At 42.9% G+C, this 17,537-nt stretch overlaps 1 protein-coding gene across 1 annotated transcript in view; it reads left to right on the top strand.

Moving 5' to 3' along the window:
• Positions 1-7,172: 7,172 nt before the first annotated feature.
• The window catches only part of rbm20 (RNA binding motif protein 20), a 44,115-nt gene continuing 33,750 nt past the window's right edge, over positions 7,173-17,537 (top strand). The window contains exon 1 of the mRNA XM_062545633.1: positions 7,173-7,513. Within this exon, the coding sequence (XP_062401617.1) occupies positions 7,419-7,513 (95 nt within the window). The 5' untranslated portion in view covers positions 7,173-7,418. The remainder of the gene's footprint in view (positions 7,514-17,537) is intronic.

Below are 17,537 nucleotides of genomic sequence, written 5' to 3'. Positions count from 1 at the left end.
GCTGGTATACCCAGAATGGAGAGAGATGCATGCCCATCAGACAAGACTGGACAGTACAGCTATGGCAATACATTACACACACATAACACACAGGACAAACAACTATGACTACACATTACACACAGGACAAACAACTATGACTACACATTACATACACATTACACACAGGAACAACAGGTAAACAAAAACTAAATAAATAAAAACAATAAAACACCTTGATAAGACCAGCACAATGCAGATATCGTACACATTGAGGGTGTGAGAAAGGAATAATAAGAGTGTGAGGGTTAGATATGTGATTACCTATGATTACAGGTTAAATTTGCCTTAATCCATGTTTTGAATTTCTGTTTAAAAGTTGGAAAAAAAATATTCTATCTTAATTCATTAGGTAAACTACTCCAGTAGTTGGTGGCCCCTGGCCCAGATTGAAAAGGCCGCTTGCCCATTCTTGCTCTCTTTGAACTGCACAACACAGGTCCCCTCTAGTGGTTGCTATAGTGAGTCTACTGCAACTGTCTTTCAGCTTTATGAACTGGCTCAGTGGGGGACATGCTAGCCTATGTAAAAACTTGTAGATGAGGCAAACATCAGTGAAAAGCTCTCTGTGACATTTAGCTACAATCAATCAATGCTTACGGTTAGGGTTTGAATTTGTTATAACTTATTAGGTCTCCGGGCAGACTATCCCAGTAGAGTGTTACCCAATAACATACCACTTAAATGGAAATGTAATGGCATACATACACACCAGGTGCAGCTCCAAAAATTTTAATATTGTGAAAAATATCCATTGCCCATACCTAGACCAAGAAATTGAAGACTCAGGAAACCATTGCTGGTGTTTTGACTTAGAGCTGTTTAGAGCTCTTTTTAAGTCAACACCTATTATAGATTATTTCTTCAAATACTTTGAGATACTGCATTGATTTCCATGAGCTGCAATTTATCAAGATTAAAACAAAAGAAGTCTGACTTTATAATCTAATCTCATCTAGAAAAAAAATGAATTTGATTCCATGATTGTTTTCAGATGCATCTGTACATGGATTTGGCATGGATATATTTTTCTGGTGTTTGAGGATTTCAAAATGATAATTCATTGAGTTAAATTATTAAGAGTTCTTTGAGTCTAAACAACAGGTTGCAGGAGTAAGGTTTTTGTAGCCTAGAAATCTAGACGCACCCTAGTTTGGCTTGCCAGTCTAAGGTTTTTGCTCTTATAGAGCCCAATCTGTGCCAAGAAGTTCTTCGTTCTTTTACAACGCACGCCAAACATAATTTTAAATCATATTTACAATGACTAAAATTAATTTTGCCCAAATGAAATTGTGCTCTTGACCCCTACCTTTGTGAGTTTTCTAATTTTGTGTTTATGCTTGTCCCACCCAGGAAGGTTTCAAAACATCATCTCAGAGTGATACCCTCAACCATGTCTGTAAGTAAATGTGATACAACACTTCATTAGTTCCACACTGCCTTTTAGTTTAGATATTGATATCTAAATATGAATGAATGGCACCTGATCACACAGGAAACTTGGCTAGAACACTGCACAGGTGCACTACATGATTATCAATTCATTAGCTTGTCGCATTTTTTTAGAAATCGATTAACCAGACTCTTAAAACGATAATCACGATTTACGAGCGAGGCAGATCTCCAACAGAGATTAATTACATTTTGCACAGAAAGTCCCATCACAAATATTGCGGCCACTGGCTAAAACATGTTCCTTGTGGGTTTTGATTTTGAGAGTGTAATATCTCTTCTCGAGGCATGCCCTGACGAGCTGGTGTCTCAGCGGGTAATCAGCAGTTTATACCAGACCGTAATCAGGCCCGGTGCGCCTCGATAAAACCACGCATAAATCTGTCCGCCTCTTAGCGGTCGTTACGCATACAAGTTAATTTGCCGCCCGACAGGTGCCGGCAGCAGCGTCAAAATCTGCTAACATAAGGCCCCTCTGTCCTTGTCTCTGCTGTGGTGGTCTCGCTGCGTGCGTGCGTGCGTGCGTGTGTGTGTGTGTGTGTGTGCGCTTGCATACATACGCATGCACATGCACACGCTCTGTTTCGCCATGCTTTTTCCACCGTTCTCCCTCCTCACTGTCCAGCTCCAGGCCATGGCAGGCCATCCCAATAAACTTGTCAATTTCATGAGGAGCTGTCGGTTGAGGCACCAGTTGCTTACCCATCAACCCTCTACCGGGGTCACCTTCCTCAGGGGTAGGCATTGGGGTGAGAGTGTGAGTGGGGTCATTCTCATGCCGCAATCCGTTCAGAATGCAGGCCATTTAAGGAAGCGGCATGGAAACATGCTTTCAGAACTAAGTACATGTTCTGGACGTCATGTCCTCTTGGATGTGTTGGAATTAGAGGATTTGGAAAGGGTGGAAATGCTATACAAATTGTTGGAGAAATGCATCTCTGAAAGGGCCCTGTGAGTGAGGATGGATTTTAAGATGGCCGAACATTTCGTTGTATGCTGAAACATTCAGCTTGTTGCATATAATGTGAATGGATTATGTGACAAAGATACACACAAACATAGCTACTCACAAACCTTAAACATCCACCACATGATATGTGACATCCTGAATAAATCCAGCTTTTTTAAAAATAGAGTTTACATGAAAAATGGGATCACCTTATCTGACAAAATGTTGGTCCCATGTCAGTGATAAGATCCAAGTCACCCACATAGAGAAACATTATGGTTGTCATATATCTATTCACGGCGATTTATTTGACATCACATTCATCATATGAGATACTGGTGGGCTGCACTGTGGTTCTATGCACAGAAACAGCTGTTGTTGACGCAAGCTGTTTAATTGTACGAATTAACCGTTATCTCACCATGTAATGACTCTGTAACTCAAGTAATGTTGTGTATAAGAGAACATCATTTGGGGGTGGGGGTAGTTTATTTTATATATATATATTAAAAAGTGAATACAAATTCTCGTTTCTCGCTGTAGAATAATTGTGAAGTTCGCTTTTTCCTGCTATTCGTTTTGATATAAAACTAAACTTCCTAAACCAACTAGCTGAAATTCAACCCAGCAGATTATCCCCTAAATGCAATTTATAATAATAAATATCAGACATAGCAAAAAAAAAAGAAAAAAGAAAGAACAGACATAACAAATGTAAGACACGCAGCATAAACTAGCATGTTTGTTTTCCTTCAACACTTTATCAATAAATATCACTGGTTAAGTCTGGTCTGTAGTCTCTATGTCTGTAAAATTCACAGTTAATTCCTCAGATGCCATCCTTGTCCTATATAACTGAACCCAAAGAGAAGTCATGATGGGGAATTTATTTGCGTGCTCTCATTGTATAATTTTAGGTTTGACTTTTTTAAAGCCCTAACTGCAACTGTTGGCCCTGTGAGAACGAGAGCGAGGCGTTGGGAGGAGGGGTATTTAAAAAAAAAAAAAGGAAAAAAAAGGAATTTACAACCTGTTGTTGTGAGTGGCGACTCGTTGCCCATTCCTTTTTTAAGCCTCCTTTATGGGGTCACACATGTTCTAAATCCCAGCCCAGGCAGCGGCAGTCACAGGGCCAACAGCTCAGACCAGCACCCCGACTCCACCACAGTCACGACCACGTAACCCCCGGCCCCATCACCAGGATGGGGTCACGGCTCCATCAACTCCCAGTCATGTCTTTGTCACCCTCCAACCCCTCAACACCCCCGTACATGCACACACACACACAAACACACACACAGATGATCGCGCTTACCGTCACTACAAATTCAGGGTCAGGGTCACGCAACTGTCGTCATCGAGAAACAAACTCATTTATTTGACTGAGTCACGTTTTTGTCATTGTGTTTGTTGTGCAATACGGCCAACGCTCGATCAGTCTCTCTCTGAAGTCCATGTTGTCTCTCCCTCGGCCACCCTCGTCACGACTAAACGTAGAGGCTATGCAGTTTGCAGTGACTGCTTAACTAAAGTTATTCACAAGTGAAACTAAATTAAATGGCTCTCCTCTTTGCAATTATCTTTTTGTATTTTTGTACCTTTTTATTAGTCAATTACTTAAGGTGGACTTTTGAGCGGACAAAGCAAACCAAAGTTAAGGGTTCTTCTACGGAGTGAAACCTATCACTGAGAATCCCGTTTTAGTTTAGATTCTCCGTGTGCAGTGGCGGACTATACTTAGAGTAAGAGACTGTGCTTTATTACCCACATCGCTAGGCGGCAACCAATCCCTTCCTTGACAAATCAATTTGTCTTCATGATTTGTTCTTCTCTCTGTCTTACTATTTAGACCGCATTTCTAACCCAAGTGTGTGGTGTGTTGTATTGTAGAGGACATCCCTTGCCCTCTACCCACCTAATCAAACTCTCAGTGTCCCCTTTACTATTATCCAACATCGTCCATCTCTCTTGAACGCTTTTCAAGATTGTTTGGAAGACCAAATGAGCTTTGGGCCTCAGCGCTCTCTCTCCGTGTTCCCTGAGCGCTCAACAGTGGAAGGTGAGTTAGTGAGTGTGATAAACTCTGCCTCTGAGGCGCCCCTGGCCATCACCCAGCGGGCACGCTCGCGCTCGCGCTCACTCTCACAGCTGACACGCTGTCCCATGCTGCATAGCAACAGCCGGGGGCCACGGGAGAGACATTCATACTCGCAAAACAAGACTAGGTGGGTTTTTCTAATCATTATTCCCGGCCTGGCGCATGACTTAGCACATGCCCGCCTCAAATCCTGTTTGGAGTAAACACTCCGCCATCTAAGGAAGACCTCCCTCTCAGCGGCGCTTGAGGGATGGCATTCCCAGCTGTTGCCGTTCTAGCGGCATTTTCTGGGGGAAAAAAACGGGAAATCTGCCCAAAGCGGCTGCCTCTTGGGGTTTTTTTTGATAGCAGATGTGACGTGAATATGAAGTGGGAAAGAGTTGGTTTGAGGGGCACGTGTCAAACACATTTTTCAGATGCTTCACCTAATGGGAGACATTTTGTTCTATTGTTAGAAGCTGTTAAGAGTTCAGACGCGTTTAGTCGGTGTTGCAGTCACAATTTATCCAATCACAGACCTGTTGTTATCTGAGGGAAAATACAAAGGTTTAGAAATTTGTAAGATTCATTACGATTCAAACCTAGGATGATATCTGTTTTCACACTATTGAATTGATATTGGAGTGTGGGGTGTGTGTGTGTGTGTGTGTGTGTGTGTGTGTGTTTGTTGGGGGGGGGGGGGGGGGTGAATAGAGAGAGAGAGCTTTGTTTGTCAGTTTGTCCAGGCATATGACTTTAGCTGTATCTCCTTTCTCATGAACCAAAAATACATGGAGATTGTAGAGCCGGGGCTCACCCAAGTCCTTTGAAGTGGGGGATGGTAACTAGGGTGTCAGTACGTCAGTGACTGAGTCACTAGTGTATATGTCTTTGTGTGTTAAGAGGTGGGAGGTCAGTGTGCTTGTCAACAAGAGATGTGTTTTGCCGAAAACTGCCGTTCATCATCTACGTAGACGACGTGTAGATGTTTTGAATTTTGGCCCCCTGTCCGATTACTGGAAAACTGGCATCGACACCTGCGCCACTACTTTGCATTTTGACAATTCATTGGTGCATGGCGACTGAGATATATTTTCCTGGGTGAGCCATGCCATCCACATTGCCATTGTCATACATCAACCAGAAGACATGCTGCTAAAATCCCTGATTAAAATAGATAGCATCAGTTTCCCGGGTTAGACACTGATGTTTATGTTTTGTCATGAGCCACGGCTCTCCTCTCATACTGTTAAGCATGAACTGGGAAAGACATTAGAGGACTCACGTGACCTTATAACTTACATCTGTTGCAGGAAGCGATCCAGACATCAAACCACTATTTCTTACAACTGTGAATATCCACACTGCTACCTCATATACTAGTGATTCCAAAAAAAAAAGAAAATTCAGTTTGCAGTTTGAATTTTATTATTTCTCTTGGCGAGAGACCATGTGGGAAAGAACCACAACAACAAGCCGCACAGTGGACGTTTCTGTTCAGGGTTGTCTCTATAAAACTGCCACCATGAAGGATTAGGAATATTTATAAATGGTGCTGTGGTAAACATTTGGCTGGTCTTTAAAGCAACTCCACTGGCAGTGGTTTTTACGCTGTTAAAACAACACAGAGACCTACCGTCACAGTACCGCTGAGTGGAACAACAGAGACTTCTCCTGAATCTCCTCCTCGTTTATTTGACACTCTTTTGGATGACTGCGCTCACCATTGCTTGTCATTTAACTCTCACACTTTCACTGATGCATGCAGTCAAACGCTCACAGTCACACTCACACAAACAAATGTGCTTTGTTCTACTCCAGCGGTGATTTATGGTAAAGGGCTCCTGGCTTTTGGTTCACAGGTGTGTCTGTCGTAACCACAGACCAACAGCCACCACAAAATGTGAACAATCTCACGCCGAGGAGCAGCCCCTCCAGTGTTCCAGCTGCTAAATGGATTCAGCACCTAAGCAAGTGACTAATGACATTCTTAACACTCTGCTCCACTCTATCCTTGGCCCGCAGAAGAAGAGCAGACGGGGGGGGGGGGGTAGGGGAGTTAAACAGGAAACAAAATCATCAACATACAGTACAGTGGGACTTTGGCCAGAGGGAGAAGTTGGAGAGAGTCTGAGAAATTGTTAGAGGGATGAGGACATATTGTGGATAGGCGTGCAGTGGGGGAAGGTAGGTACTGTAAGTGGTCGAGGTGTGGAGGGTAGCAGTCACCCTTGCGCCTCCCCTTTGAACCTTCCTCCCATCTATGTGCACTCTCCCTGGACTTCCCGACTGGTCAAGTGCCTTTCATCGGGCTTTCGGTCGTATCCTCCCAATCGTCCATGCAGCCCTTTGCCCCTGTTTGCAGCCTGTTGAAAACTTTTTTCAAACCCCCCTTTGCTTGGACAAGGGGGGAGTGAGTGCGAGTGGGAGAGAGAGAGAGGGGGAGAGAGGGGGGGAGAGAGGGGGAGAGAGAGAGAGGGGGAGAGAGGGAGAGAGGGACAGGGCAAGGGAGGGAGCCGAGCGGGGGACAAATGCCATTGCTGCTGTCCATCACATAGGCCAGGAGCTGCCTCTGAGTTTAGCCTGTGAGCGCGTGGCCTTTACGGGGGAGGCTTACCAGAGAGACAGACTGAGAGAGAGCGAGAGAGAGAGAGACAGAGACAGAGAGCACGAATGAGTGAAGAGAAAGACAAACTTCTAAGGTTCTTTTTTTTCCCCCCGTCTCCAGCTGGGTTTAGTGTAGTGTGGTTGACCAGCTGCATTTGGTTTTCCTATAAATTTATTTATTTGTTTTTGAAGAGAGAGCTGGCTTGTGGAGTGGTCTGCCGAAGAGGTGGAACAGACTCTTGTCCGCTGTGAAGCAGCGGTGCTGGGATAAAAAAAGGGGCTTTTCAGATCCATATGGAGAAACTGAGGAACGGACAAAATCAAAACATGTCAGGAAAAGGCTATGCAGGACTCCCGGGAGCAAAAGTCTCCGCCGACCACTTCCAGAGGTAAGGCAAATGCTTCTTTGGAATTTTTGGAAAATGTCATAAATTTTACGCACAAACACAGCATGCTTGCTCTATGGGATACATATGCGAGAAATGAATTAACTCCGGGTGGATATAAGCAGACGCGCATACACCGTATATCACACTTAAGCAGCAGGTTCCAACTCGAGGGGGGATTTGTGGAAATATTTGAAGCGGCATCGCTTCGGATAAGCTTGCTTATTTCACTCAAGAAAAAGTACGACATTCCCAAAAATCCAGAGAGGAGAAAAAAAGATGAATGGATTTTCACAGTAGGCGTAGTGTTGCTGCCAGAAATGGATTTCACTGAGGCCCCGACTGACAGTGTGGGATAGAAGCTGTCCACATGTGACTGTGTGCTGGCTCAGAGATTCATAGGTCTGCTTTCCCACTAAATGTTTTTTTAGGTAAAGTTGTGCCAGACAGTACGAAGATTGGGTCCTGTTGTTTGTTTTCATCATTTTTATTTCCAACTGTCTATACTTGGTGTGGACCTTAGTGTCAGCTACTTATAGTTTTTCCAGGAAAATAAATCATTCCCTCACACCCTAGAGTAAATCTTGTCTTGATATAAAAATCCATAGATATCTTTGTAAAATCATATCCTGCACAATATAATTTTGGAATGAATAAATACATTTTAATTACACACTGACAGTACAATGCGTTATTTGAAATATTTAAATCACATCATGATGCTGTGTTTCAGCATAAATGTATTGAAATTGTTGTAGTGTAAATTAATATAATATTTGCATATAGTCAGCAAAATATGTAACACAGTATCTCAAAATTAGAAAACGGTACTGGGTATGTGGTTATACATAGTGTTAACATAATGGATATCATTCTAATATTAACGTAATGGATATGGCTATGTATAAGATTAACTAAATGGATATGGTGATTTATAATATTAACTTAATGGATATGGTTATACATAATGTGAACATAATGGATATGGTACAATAATGCCAACTTGAGCAACTGATGCCATTACATAACAGGACTTATAATTGAAGAAGATGTATGACAAATACAAATCCTTGACTGTATGATCAACAGCATGGTAGTATTAATGATAAACACAGCATTGTAGTATTAGTTTTGTATTGCTCCTAATGTGTCCTGTTGACTTTGAGATTACATCATAGAACATCTGAAACACTACTTTGTCTAACAAATTACCGGTAACTGAATTCATTTTCTTAATAAATAATTTTGAGTGTACTCTCTGTCAGAAAACTAAATACATCTTAAAACCAAATTACAACATAAATAGCCTTCTGTAATATCTATAACGATATGGCTTATAAATTACTGTTGTTTTAAATATCAGCCATCTTGAATTCAGTGGTACGGTTATTGGCAAAAATGTGAAAGTTTTATTTTTTGTTATCAGTAAATATTAGCCAAATGGCTCAGTTCTTTCCAGCCTGATTATATCTGCCATTGCTATTACCTCCACTCACTTGTCACTGACATACTGAAGAGAACCTATTCAAACTGAACAGAAACTAAAGTATTTGGCATTTACTTTGAACTACATTTTCAGGTCTTGGTCCTGGTTATTTGTTAAATGGAAGCAAATTCATGTAAATATGAATTCTAGAAATGTACAGTGTGCCATTCTTGCAGGTCATAGGAGTCAGGCTTTTGGACATGAATCTACACAGGCTTGTGTTTCTTCTAGATTTCAAGAGGCAATAGTTTGACAATTTATCTTTGACAAAAGGTGAAGTGTCAGGACATGATATTGATAATTAAATACATATGAAAAATATTTGTCGGCATGGAAGGGGTTTACAACATGGACATTGCAAAAGTTATCTGTAAATATTAGTATGTTTATACTTATATTATACTGTAGCAGACATTTTGTAGTTCACACTGCTGGGCCAAAACACAGTGTACTTTGTACCACAAACATATCAGCGTTCACTGAAAGCAAGATTCCGGTTTGTTTGAAGGATATGTGGGACTGAAAGTCTGCAGTTAGTTTTGAAATGTCAAAACATTTTGTTTTGTTTGTTTCATTTAACTTATGTATATAAATATGTATATGAGGCTTGCATCACATCTGAAAAGCGAATGACTGCAATTTGCGATTTCAATGAATCAAGACATACAGTTTACATTCATACTGTAATGCATGTTGACTTGATGAAGTTTTTTCCATCTTTTTTTGTGTTGGTTTGTGTGTGTGTGTGTGTGTGTGTGTATGTGTGTGTATTGGTGGAGGTGTCGGCCTTTTATGAGGCGTTGTGGAGTAAACTGTCCTTCATCTGTCAAGAGACAGTGCCAGTCTGTCTCCATTGTTCAGTGACTGATTTGTTTTTAACAGCCTGGAGGTCAAAGGAATTAGCCGACTATTGTAGGGATATTTTAAGTGTTACCACTGAGGTTCATTTTCTTTAAGTCATTTTTCTTCTCTCTCACACACACACAGACTACCACACTTAATACGCACAAACTCACTCAGTGATCACATCTTTCTCCACATCTCTTTCTCCACGTTCACTTTTTCTCTTTTCCTCTTTTTCTCCGACATCTCACTTGCCCCAATACAGCTGCTCTCTCTATATCACCCTGGCAGCTTGTCACAAAAGGGGGAAGTGACCCTCAGTGATGGGGGTGGAGTGGGGCGGGTGGAGTGGGTGGGGGGTGTTAGGTGTATAGTTCAGGCACTGATTTCAGTCGAAACGGTCCTATCTGAAGTCATACTCGCTTTGACTTTCATACTGTTACGGTCGAAAGCCACTTCTTTGACCCAACCCGTGCAAGAAAATGCCGCAGCGAAGGTAAACTTAGAGGGAAGTGGAGATTGGAGGTTTTGTATGCATCGCTGAGCTTAAAAGGAGCTTCTTGTTGGTGTTGTGTAGTTAATAGGGAGCTCAGCAGGACAAGCAGGGGGCCCCTGTGTGCGATCACTGAGTACTGCGTTTATGTGTGCTGGAGTGTACTGTAGGATCCTGTAGCGGTGAGCTCCCACCATTCACGGGTGACCTTGGTGCGTTTTTTATTTTATTTTTCAATATCGCGTTTTGTGTTGTGAGCTGCCTGTCTTTTTAAGTGACTTACAATTGGCATTACATTTTGGACTACTGGTGATCTGCATGAATAGATTTGATACGCGTCATGGTAATAAAATATATATGTCCAGCGTTGACTTGATTTTTATGAAATCAAATGGATTTAATAATATTTAAGACACACTATGCCGAATTTAGGCATAGGATTAAGCCTAATATTACCTCACATTCTATATTTAGGTATATAGAATATTTAGGCCAATTACAATGTGGACCCCATAAGAACTATCAGATCATTTGGGGATTTTAATTTCATAAGTTGATGGACAAAGGACACCCTGTAACCTTCCAAAGACCTGACGCGCTATTTATTTGGCTGTCGTGTGCAGTAGCGCTGCAATAACGTTGCAACTGTGTAACACTTTGTATTTTTTTTTTTTTTAAAAAAACATGTTTTTTTTCTCTCTCAATCATGCTGGTTTTGATCTTAAAAAGATGCAGATAACAAAATGGTCCTTCTTCATATTAAGTGTCTTTATTACAGCAAACTAACTAAATGAATCGATTTGACTGTTTTATGTACCGTATTTTCCAGACTATAAGGCACACTTAAAAGCCTTTCATTTTCTCAAAAAAAGACAGTGCGCCTTATAATCCAGAGCGCCTTATATATGGAATAAATCAGGACCTCGAATTGATTTTGTGTGATACACGGCGCTCTGTCAAAATGTTATTGTGAGCGCGTTTGATAAAGTTTGACTGACTGACTTATCGGTTTTGTTTCGCTTAATGCGCCTTTTAGTCCGGTGCGCTTTATATATGAAAAAAGTTTGAAAATAGACCATTCATTGACAGTGCGCCTTATAATCCAGTGTGCCCTATAGTGCGGAAAATACGGTACTTCAAACACATTTCCAGCCTTAAGCCCGGGCAGCACAAGTACATTTCCCAGTGACGTGCAGATCAGTACATTTTACTTATCAATTAATTGTGGAGCCAAGCAACATTCTAATGCTTTGATCTTGTGGTTGTACCATTTGGCCTCTTGTGTATCCTTTCAACAGGAGAGAAATGGCATACAATCACACCTGACTGTAAGTGTGTGTGAAGGTGTGTGAAGGTGTGAGTGTGTGTGTGTGTGTGTGACTTCTCGCACTGCGCCATCTCTTTGACAGAGTGAAAATGGGTGTGCAGTGAGGGCCCTTTCACCAAGATTGATTTGTGGCGTGCTGTTGTCCAACAGCTTGCACATAAATCAGCGCGGACAAACACTTTTAACTCTGTTGGTGGGGACAGTCTTGCATACCTTGATTGCTTGTTTTTCCCCAGAGTTGTTCTCTTGTGTACATTCATGCTTTCGTAAACAACTTCACAGAGGAGCAGTAAATGTATCGTGCATGGGATGGTATGGGGTAGAACGGACCAGTTGCTTGCCCATTAAATCAGCAGATTTACGTCAGAAGCTCACCAACAATGTGTACCTGATGTATGCAGATGACCAAAGAGCTAAATGCACCTAGAGGCGGCTCTGGTTATTTGCAGATATCTGACCCTATTTGCAGTCTTACAGACGCCCCTTTGATACAGATTGGCATATTTGTCCAAAGATGTGCTTGCCACTGTGATAAGGTTAGGGCATCAACCATGTACCCAATACTATGCTGACACGTTGCAGCAACTGGGCCGGTCTTTGTGTTACATGACTGACAGGTCTGTGGCTCAGCATGGAACTGTTCTAGAAGGAGCTAGGGTTCTAGTGGCATTCTTAGAACCGATATCACTCTCACAGTCTAACTTTGTGTTTGCTGGACTGGGTGTACAGGCTCATTTTGGATGTCTGTGTAAATTCATAAGTCAAATGAGCAGATGCCATGGTGTAGGGAACTGAACTGTACATGCTGTGCTATTTCTGTGACTCCATCTACAGTCCTTTGCTCCTTGTAAATTAAATTGGTTTTGTCCTGTTGGTTGTAATGAGTTTGTGGATCAGATGATTTACTCTCAACCTCACTGATACTGAGTCAGGAGGTCATGGAGGTTGGCGCGTGCTTGATACTGAAGTGCACGTCCCACACATACTGTAGACTGTATAAATAAGGTCCCACAGGAAAATGTGGTCAGGATACAAATCTAATAGTTATCTAATATCTAATACACATCTAATCTAATAGATAGATAGATAGATAGATAGATAGATAGATAGATACTTTAATGATCCCCAAGGGGAATTCAAGATGTGTATTATTAATATAGTATTGATGTAAAAAAAACAAAAACAGGAGGTACTCTCCCGCATAGACAGGTTAAGTTTATAAATAGGCATTACTGTGTAATGTGTTGTCAATCACAATGGTGAATTCACAGGAATATTACTGTCTGGATTAACTCCACAACCTCCCAGGCGCCTAATCTCCTGCCATATGAGATTCAGAGCAGGACCCAGGAACTGGCCGCCAGGTTATTATTCTCTTTTAACCTAGAACAATATCTGGAACTAATTACTTGCGTTCTGTACCATAGAACACAGGAGCCATACCGAGTCAGGTAGATGTGAAGATTACTCTGGATTTCAGTGGAGACTGTACTAAGCGTCTCAAAGATCAAAGACATCTCAAACATCTGATTTTTTTCCGCCCTACGACTGCATCGAATGCTGCCAGCACATTGCTCGGGCTCGGCCCCGCAAAGCTATTGTCTTACTGCCATTCAAGCTTGATGAAAGAGGTGTAAAGCCACAACGCTTTTCTGGTCATCTGACAAATATACAGCTGCCTGACATAATTCTAGGATTGGCATACGTCTAAGATTGCAAATTTTTCATTTTTCATTTAAGGCAATACTAAAGCACTTTTCCTCTGTCGCACAAATGCTAGTTTATCCAGAAAATATCGATATCCACAGACAAGATGGAGTATGTTGCATGATTTTATGAAAGTATGCTGTATTGCGACATTGCGTCAAATTTGTAGTTTCTTATGTCTTATTCCATCATACAACAGAACCGCTACCCGATCTGGTAAACTTACATAGTGCGGTTATAGCCGATAGAGGGCCGCGAAGCGAATGCAGAAGTGCCATTCACCCTGTTACGAGTTCACGAACCACTGAAACGATTTTGGAAACATTATTTTAAGGTGCAAAAAAACTCTATAGTGTTGCTTTAAAAAAAATAATCCTAGCGTTGTGCCTTTATAAAACAGGTCCACTTTCCATCTGTGGATGATAAAAACACAGACATGTGAAGCCGCCAAAGTTGGAAATCTTTTAGCTTGGTCACCAGATGATGATGATACACTTGCCCTCTCCCGAGGTCTTATTTTGGCGATGCTGCAGGCCTTATTGCATGTTCGCTGTAATATCAGATGGATTATTAGACTATTTGTTATGGTGAGCAGCGCTGCATATAGTGCAGGCAGTGCAGGCACGATCACCAGTCTTATACTTAAATATACATGGACACACGCTGGCACAGTGCAAATGTCTCAGAGTAAACAGTCTCTAAAATTAAAGTAGCCATTAATTGTCCATCTGTGGCCCCCTGGCAAGCAAGGTGACTACACGCTGGCTATGCCAGCTTCATATAAATTTATTTTAGCCTTTTATTTGCCTGTTAAATTCACAAGGTACACAAAGGGCCGGTATTTAAGACGATCAAAGATGACCCTGGCCATGTGTGAGCCATACATCTCCGGACTGGCAGTCCTCATGCTGTATCCTGCCACTGCATTGTTTATTTTTGTGTGTGTGTGTGTGTGTGTGTGTGTGTGTGTGTGTGTGTGTGTGTGTGTGTGTGTGTGTGTGTGTGTGTGTGTGTGTGTGTGTGTGTGTGTGTGTGTGTGTTACATAGAGAGAGAGAAAGAGAGCGAGATAGAGAGAGAGAGGAAGATATTATTCTTTTCCAATGGAGTATCACTCAACACAATGCTTACTCACCATGTGGTGATTAATCTCAATGCCACAACACTGCTCCTCCCCCACGTGCTGCATGCATCCCCACTCAAGTCTGATTTATCGGGAGGAGATGCAATGGAGTCGGCTACCAAATGAACCTTACGGACAGTATAAGGTTATCGAAACCGCTCAGGTTATTCTAAACCACACAATGCACAAAGGTCGGCTATAAGCGACTCGGTGGCAAGTAATTGACACATGTCCGTATTGCCGTCTGTGACACAGCCGGCCGCCATTCTGTGCTTCAATGTGCGGAATGTTCTGAATGCGTATTGTGCATGGCCGCGCCGTGGCCTGGGAAATCTCCCGCGGGCCCCGGGCCCTGATACGGGTTAAACCCTCGGGGTCTAAAAGCTTTCGGGCCGGCCGTCCATGCCACCCGTCTCCCCCTCGCGCGAACAGCTGAACTTGGGGAGTGTTTGAGACACGTGTGGTCACCCAAAAGGCATCCATCCTGCTTTCATCTGTATGTAGGGCTTGTGGTTGGGGGGGGGCGGGTGGCTGGTTTCAAAGAGGTGACTAGAAAGGCATGGGTGGAGGGGGGGGGGGGTGGGATGGAGGTGGAGGTGGGTGGAATAGTATACAGGAAATCAAATTGAAACCCACACAGAGATGGTCCCTCAGGCAGTCTGCTAATGTGCCCCACTAATGCTCCAACCAGTTGCGGGGTGGCGGTGTCGCGTGTGTTTGTGTGTAGGCCCCCTGCGGCGGCGGGCGGCAGAATGTCCATCGACATTCTCAAGATGGTATACGTGATCGAATAGTGGTCAGAGGAGATGGAAAGGGCAGATTGGGTTCGTGACACTGGAGAGTCAAAGGCTAGTGACACTGGGCAACATTTTTGGTGGTAAAGCGCAGTCAACAGACAGCAAATAGATGCCCAGAGGATCATATGTGGAATCAGCCAACACATCCTCGAACAGTATCCCACAGAAAACGACATGTAGCTACCACATGTACCGCATATACTTTGGCCTCCTATGCATTAGTTTGAATGTGTATAAAAGAGCTGGGAAACCACCAGCACGTTGTGACTGCTTCCAGCTCAAGAGTGTGTGAGAAAGAAATATTGCTTCCCAGGCATGTGGCTTAGGCTCGCACCAATAATGAGCATGTGTTAGCGAGTAGTGATAATCCCACTGTTAATGCGAATTTCTATGACGAGGACACGCACGCTCCCGAAACAGATGGGCATCAGGAAGTCGTAAAAGAAGTTGCACAAAGTTAAACAAAAAAAATAAATAAAGCCTTTCTGCAGTTCCGCATGCCTACGTGTGTTTCATCCCAGGAGAGACGATAATAATAACATGGATGAAAGTGAACAGGAAATGGCAAAAAAATCTACAGGATATTAAACCTGCAAATTCCGTACGGCGCGCTCCGGCTATCCTGTCTAGCAGGCCGTTCAAAACCACAGGAGCTCGGCTATGTATAGCCCCGTCACCCCGGGTCTGGTTCGGCTGTTGTGGGGTAAGAGGCCGCTTCATGGACACGATGGCGATATTAAGACCCAGCAAGGGTACTAAACATGGGGTGATAATCATCTAATTAGGATTATATGAAACCCCTACAGTCTATGGGGTACAAGGGGGCAATGGACGACCCTGGAAGATTAGGTCAGAGAATAGCTGTTGTTATGCTCGCCATTCAAATTAAGAAATCGCATGTGGCTGGATAAGCTGTCGTTCAAGTGTCTGCCCCCCCTTTGCTGTTTTTCAAAGGACACTGAGGTTAAGACTTGTCTATTACAGATCCGACTTGTCTCGCGAGCTCCTAAGTGTGTGATGTGCTAAGTCCCAGTGTTTTGACAAGTGGCTGTAGCCTTCCCACAGAGGGCTGTGGTATGCGGCCAGATAAAACGGTACTGAACGAAGGCATTACGCCATGTGGTTATGCCCCGAGGGACCTCGAGAGTTTTCGGGGCAGCCCCCAGAAAATCAGACACAAGGGAGGAAGTAAAAGAAAGTATGAATGAGGCGCCTTGCCGTGCGGCTGTTCATGGTGGATTTGAGTGTGTTTAGTTTTATCTATTTGATATCTGGGATGATATGGGATAAATCATAGCTTGTGTCTGTGTGGTAGTAGTGCACATATTGTGTGGAGGTCACAGTGTCATCAGGGGACCACTAAGTCAAAGGACCTTTAGACTGCACAAAACTGTCTTTTGCCTACGATGAAGATTAAGACATAAAATACTGTGTACACAGTCCAGCATGGTAACCAAATATGTCTTCCGGTCATAACTTAATACGACTTAAATATACTCTGTTACTCTGAGGGGGTGAACTCTATTTTGATAATGATAAAACATGAACTCAGCAAATGTCAGCAAAACTTTGTAAGAAAAAATGAGGAAAGCTAATAATTCATAAAATGAGGAAAACCTTAGTGGCATAAGGAACACATGAGTTAGAAAAAAAAGGGGAGGGGGAGCACCGCAGTTCATGTTGTGGGTCACCCCTTGACTCATAAATGTCGGTGCATGTTCATTTAGCGTATGGGACTGGGCTGCTCTTTGGTGGTGACAAACCCCCATACTCGCAATGACGAGCACCTGGTCAGGACCGGGGTGTGTAAGGCGATAGCGAAATATCCCTTTCTGCTGGCCGTGAGATCACGCGGCAGACGGAGCAATTGGCGTTCTTCCAGCCCGCATCAGAAAAACGAGTGAAAGCAGAGAGGATCGCCTGAGAGTGCCCGCGGCACCCATCAGCGAACCAATCGGCCTGTCACTCGGCTGGATGTTTGGCTAACGCGCTAGCAGCAATGTCATAGTCCAGTCATGGCGAGGGTATGAGGAGGGGAGGGTCATGATAAGAGGCTGTAAAACAGTTGTGAAAGGATTACGTTACTTTCTCAATTGCCTGTTTTATTGATTAAGTTTGATTTAGTTGCGGAGTGTGGAGGGATTACACTTTTTATACCGACTATATTAGGCGATCGGGTGTCAGAAGTGGTGATTATGAGATATTTCAACAGCATTTATGATCTTGTTAGTTCGGTTTCCATACGCCCATAAA

The sequence above is a fragment of the Sardina pilchardus genome, chromosome 1 (genome assembly GCF_963854185.1).
Source record: "Sardina pilchardus chromosome 1, fSarPil1.1, whole genome shotgun sequence".
In the NCBI taxonomy this organism is placed as follows: domain Eukaryota; kingdom Metazoa; phylum Chordata; class Actinopteri; order Clupeiformes; family Clupeidae; genus Sardina; species Sardina pilchardus.
The sequence above is the reverse complement of the archived record's forward strand: the minus strand, read 5'-3'. Positions and strand labels throughout refer to the sequence as shown.